At 35.8% G+C, this 6191-nt stretch overlaps 1 protein-coding gene across 1 annotated transcript; it reads left to right on the top strand.

Annotated features, from left to right (window-relative positions):
- Nucleotides 1-1693: 1693 nt before the first annotated feature.
- Nucleotides 1694-2773, top strand: LOC126767342 (uncharacterized). The gene is made up of 5 exons (XM_050484877.1): nucleotides 1694-1712; nucleotides 1771-1911; nucleotides 2080-2274; nucleotides 2332-2521; nucleotides 2620-2773. The coding sequence occupies exons 1-5, from the start codon at nucleotides 1694-1696 to the stop codon at nucleotides 2771-2773; spliced, it is 699 nt and encodes a 232-aa protein (XP_050340834.1).
- The last annotated feature ends 3418 nt before the right edge of the window (nucleotides 2774-6191 follow it).

Raw genomic sequence — 6191 nt, 5'->3', positions numbered from 1 at the left:
CTGTGAAAAAACAAGCGAGCAATACGAAGCGAAGATTTTTGCCCACTTTGTATCTAAAATGGGCATAATATTCGACATACCAGCTGATATTACGGAAGAGGAGCTAAAGGAAAACATTGTTTCACCGATAAAAAACAATGAGAGTGAATAAGACACAGAGGGGATGAAGTTTCCCACACGGAGAGTTAAAATAGTGTTTGACGGTCTGGAAGTACCGAGGGAAGTAACGTTCGGTTACACCAAGATAATGGTGAAACCATCTGTAGCATTTGCGCAATGCTACCGTTGCTTCAGGTACAACCATTTCGCACAGCATTGCAAGCAGCTAAACTCGATCTGCGCAAAATATGAAATTACCCACGACAACACTATAAAGTGCAGCACGGAACAATGCGTAAATTACAAAGGGAACCATCAAGTTACAAATAAAGACTGCCCAGCAAGGATCAAGGCCTACGCAATCAAAAGGATTACCACCCTAGAAAACCTCACTACAAAAGAGGCGCAAACAAAATATATTCGGAAACCACTTCGAACTACTTAACAACAACGCTGTCCTTGGCACGGAATTTCCCCAACTGCAAAAAAGGAGAAAGATAGAAACATACAGCAATACAGCAAAAGCTATGAAGCATATGCACCAACAATTCTCGTATGCCAAAGTCGCGAGAACGAACAACAACAAAACAAGAGAAGAAAACAATGCATGGACCCATGGAAGAATGGAAACAAACAACACTAGAAATCGCAATAACGACGAATAATAAAATACTAGCATACCCGACCAACCTAGATAAATACATACAAAAACAGGACGACTTCACGGCAAAAATCAACCAAACGATAAACAACTGTTTAACGCAAAACGCAACACAAGCTAATAACAAGGCCCTATACGAAGCCTTAATACATATATGTATATCCCAAGTACTTTAAAGCAAATGGGTTGGGTTTAGTATCGCGCCGGTTAATTTTGGCTCACTGTACCTAAACGAGACAACCGAATTGAAAATTTTAAACACGAATGTATGCTTAAATTATCAAACTTTATTTTAAAACATATTTTATAAAAATCGGTTCACAAATTTTTGCACAAATTCACTTTAAAAAATGCTATTTTTTGCAAATTTCTCAATATATGCTAGTGTATTTTCACCTGTTGTGCATTGTACCAAACCAATTATGGATACATTTTCACGCACATATATTACTTATGAATTATAAAAACCACTAGTAATGTTTTTAATTACTTTTGATTGTTAATTTCTTTGTAGATCTTTAAATAAAATACACCTTTTTCTGCATTGAGTTCAATAATGTGAAAAACCAAAATTACTGCCTAATTTCAACTGTCAAATTACCGAGAAATCACGAACAAAAGGGAATAAATTAAACCCAGTTAGCAATAAATGTATGAAGTGAACGCGAAAAGGTGTTCAATGCTAAAATACTGTGGATGGCGTAGCCGGTGTTGGACCGACCAGGGTTATTTTTTTTTGAAGCGCGGCCGAAGGCCGGCCACGCAAAAAGGAGTTCTATGCGAAAAAAATCTGATACACCCTATCTATCTAATATGTGTGCTGGGAAGCATAACGGTACTTTTCATATGTTTACCCATATTTTAAAATTTGGCGTTATGCAAAATACGTTTTCTGTTATTCGGCTTTATTGGAAACAAAAATATTATAAAACAATGGGCGAAATTGCAAATGGTGAGTAATAATAATAAATAATAAGATATTCTAATATTGGAATATATTATTTTTTTAGAAACGCCGTCCACACGGGTTAAGTGGAGCCTTATGCGTGTTGGCACCGAGCTGCGCACGCATGACCAAGGAGTCCGTTTTGCGGAGGAAAACGGTTTAATACCGAGAGAGCAATTGTGCCCTGTACACAAGGTTCCAAAGAGTATTCGGAAAGGGGGCAAATTTGGATATTTTGTATGCTACAGGGGCACGTGCACAAAAAGGCCACGTGTTTCAATAACCATGGTTACATGGTTTGAAAATGTTCGCGTCAGTGTCCCTCGAGTATATTTTTTGATGTACTGCTTTACGTGCCGTATGTCCCGCGAAGAAGTATTGCGCGAGGACTATACTAATGAGGGGAAAACTTTGTCATCTGCAACAATATCAGACTGGTATAGTTATTGCCGAGAGGTCGTGGTAATATACCAGTGGGACCACCAATATGAACAAGGAAAAATTGGTGGTCCGGGAAAAACTGTTCAGATCGACGAAAGTAAATTTGGTCGGCGAAAGTACAATAAAGGTAATACTATTTCTTAATACAATGTATTTAATTTAATTAGGTTTTTTTACATTTTAGGCAGGCGCGTAGAGGGACACTGGGTCCTTGGGATGATTGAAGATGGTAGCGAGGTCATACGCCTCGAAGTATGTCCTGACAATCTTCGAACGGCGGACATTTTAATACCTTTGATACAGAAGCACGTGGCTGAAGGAAGCGTAATTCGGACGGACTGCTGGCGGGCATATAACGCATTACCAAATTTCGGGTACGTCCACCAAAAAGTGAACCATAGTGACGACACCAACCCTTTCGTTTCGGAAGATGGGGTTCATACGCAGCGGATTGAGTCGCAATGGCGCGTAGTGAAACGTTTTTTTACAAAGACAATTATAATCACACCGCCAACTTCGCCGACGTCATCGTCGAATATATGTGGCGGCGATCTATTAAAAAAGAAGGAAAAGATCCATTTGTAGCATTAATAGATGCATTTAAATATGTATATACATTGCACTGAAACATTATGGTTTTTTTTATTTTGAATTATTGTCCATACAAAAATGTTGGCTGGGTTGCATTGGTTTCAGTTTGTATGGAAAAATGAGCAAAAACACTGATTTTTGGTCATTTTCAAAGGGCTCCCTACAGGTCTATAGGGGCTCTAGGGGGTCGAGTTAAAAAGTTCGAATCTTCCTCTTTCCGATAAGGGGGCGTGAGGGGGGGTAGCCCTCTAGTACTAGTAAGATTTTCGATATTCAAAACACCCTCAAACATTGAAAATATAAGAAAACAACTTGATTTTTATCAGCGTGTACTGTGCACCCAATGCAACAGAAACAAATTTTAAAAATGACAGTGATATACTAGGCACCTATACCAGACAACTACATGGCACAACGGTTATAGGCGGAGACCTAAACGCAAAACCAGCATCCTGGGATCACCAGACAGCAAAGGCACGATTTTAGAACACCAATATTCACACATAATAATATGTCATCAGCTATAGATGTAACATTTGTGAACAACTACTTACAGCACACTTGAGAAACTTACAACAAAATAACCAACAGCAACCACAGTCCCATCATTACAACACTTGCTGACCAATTCAAATTCCGAAATAAGCCCAAAAGAGTATTAACTACTTTAATACTTAAGGACATGTCTAACCTCAAAGTAGGAGCCAATCTAGAAGAGTTCAACAAAAACATCCAACGAATAATACAAAAACATACCATAAACCACGAAAAGAACAAATACGGCTGCAAAAATTGGTGGACGAACGAATCGTAAAAACTATTTCGATTGAGAAACGCAGCAAGGAAAAAATACATCCAATGTACATATGTACATATGTATGTAAGACAGTAAAAATAACAACCTTCTCATCACCGCGGAAACAAACCTCAAAGCCAAACACATCAAAGACCAAAAGAAAAACAACTTTAACAAGGCAATAAAAGAAATATCAGAAACCAAAAACATAAAAGAAATGTGGGGCAAAATAAACAATATAAAAACTCAACAGAGTAAAGAAAATGCCTAGAATTCATGGCAAGAGCAACACAAGAAATTAAAAACAACAGCAACCAGGAGCGCAACATATCAGAACCGCTTCTTGAAGAAATGATAATAGAAAACCTGAATGAATTCCTCCAATCCAGGAACTTAAAATCATCAAGGGGTGCGGACCAAATATCCTATAAAATAGTAACACTTCTCTAACCCAAAGAACAACAAATATTATTTATAACAATTATAAATGTATGGCAAGATGAGTGCATACTTGAAAAATGGAGAGAAATCAAGATAATTCCGATCCATAAAAAAGGCAATGACCCAGCAAATATACTCACCTACAGACCAATATGTTTGATCTCAGTCCTAGCTAAAGCAATAGAAGGAATCCTTAAATTACATATACTTATGTACATAGATAACAGAATCGAACTACTAAATTGCATACCGGAAAGATCATACGGTTTCAGAAAACATTACTCGACAGCACAATATATTAACGACTTAATAATCAACACAATCACCTACTACAAAGACAGAAAACTACAGGTGAGGGCTGCATGCGTAGATGTGAAAAAAGCATACGACTCAGTCAATATTAACACTCTTCAGCAGACACTATCAGAAGCACAAATAAATATAAAAGCAGTTAATTGGATATCATCCTTCCTGAGAAGAAGAACACTAATCCTCGAGTAACAGAAAATAACGACAGGAAACGGGCTAGCTCAAGGTAGTGGACTCAGTCCAACGCTATTTAACCTCTACACGGCGAAACTCCACCAAATAAACGATGAAAACTGTATCGGTCTCCAGTTTGCAGACGACTTCTTTATAATCTGCTTTCACAAAAAACATGAAAACGTCCAAAGGAAACTAGAAGAAAAACTACAGAAATTTACAGACGAATGCAATAGAATCAACCTAAAAATAAACTTCAACAAAACCGAACCTATTTCCTTCAACCAAAGAAACACTCATATTAACATCCGAATCAACAATACATACCTAGAGCAAGTTGAACACATCAAATACCTGGGGAGATACGTAAGCATAAACAACTCATGCACCAAACACGTGAACCACATTGTCGATTGTTAAATATCATCAACGGATGCACATTCGGCATATCACCAACCAGAGCACTACAATTATACAAAGGCATTTGCTAGAGCAAAATTAGAATACGCCGCATCCACCTTCACAAAGGACCTTAAAAACGTACTACTCCAGGAATGGGATCTTATTTCTAAAGATTATACAAAAAAAGATTAGTTTCTTCAATGAAAAACAGATTAAATGATGTACTGTCGAGCAAAGGTGGTCCATCTAAATATTGATTTAAATATTATTATTACGTTTCAATTAGTTGAAAATACTTTTTTGATAGGAGTAGACTTTTCTACTTGTACATTTGCGCCAAAACCAACGTTAAAAATAGAAGTACGTTCTAGATTACTATTATATGCAATCTGTGGTCAATTTTGGATACCAATATCCGCAAACGACAGATCTCCAATAAAAACGATCTTAAAGTTGCGTTAATGGAGGAGTGGGCTAAAATACCTCCAGAAACAACAAAAAAGTTGGTGGAATCTATGCCAAAGCGCCTAAAAATGGTCATAGACGAAAAGGGAGGCCATACAAAATATTAAAATTTTATTATCCTTTTGTTATTTTGTTAATTTTTATTTAATTTAAGAAATGGGTCAAATAAGCTGTGACATTGAAAAAATCAGTATTTTTCTTTTAAGTTGAATAAATCTGAAACCTTTTGTGAATTTAATAAAATTTAAGCGCCTTGTTATTCCTTCAATATCTACTAAAACAACTGCGTTTTTATTTTTTTGCTAACTTTTTTAGTTAAAAAGTTATACTCATTTATTTTTGAAAATATAAGGTGGGTCAAATAAGCTGTGAGCCACTGTATATTTTTGCTATATTCTTATAAATGAAGTTTGTTATTTTTTGGTGTTACATTTAGTTATTATGTCTTGATTCAAGACTCTTGAATATCTTTATTTGTTGTACAAAATTGAATAAAAAAATTTATTAAAAATTAAAAAAAGCAAAAAGACCAAAGTTGTTTGGGGTTCTGGATTGAAAAGAATCAAAAAGAATCAAAAATAATCGAAAAGAATCGCTGAAAAGAATCAATTATTTATTTTGATTATTTTTGATTATTTTTGATTCTTTTCAGTAATCCAGAGTAATCCTGATTATTTTTTGATTACTTGTAATCTTAATCATTACGTAATCTACTTGGGACCAAGATAATCGTAATATAATCAATTATTTCACTCTCAAATACAAAGTAATCAGATTACTAATAATTACGATTAGTAATCAAAACTTAACAGGTATGCTTACAGCACACTTGGGAAACTTACAACAAAATAACCAACAGCAACCAC

Source organism: Bactrocera neohumeralis, unplaced genomic scaffold, assembly GCF_024586455.1.
Source record: "Bactrocera neohumeralis isolate Rockhampton unplaced genomic scaffold, APGP_CSIRO_Bneo_wtdbg2-racon-allhic-juicebox.fasta_v2 ctg5601, whole genome shotgun sequence".
Taxonomy (NCBI): domain Eukaryota; kingdom Metazoa; phylum Arthropoda; class Insecta; order Diptera; family Tephritidae; genus Bactrocera; species Bactrocera neohumeralis.
Note: the sequence above shows the minus strand (reverse complement) of the source record. Positions and strands in the feature narration are given on the sequence as shown.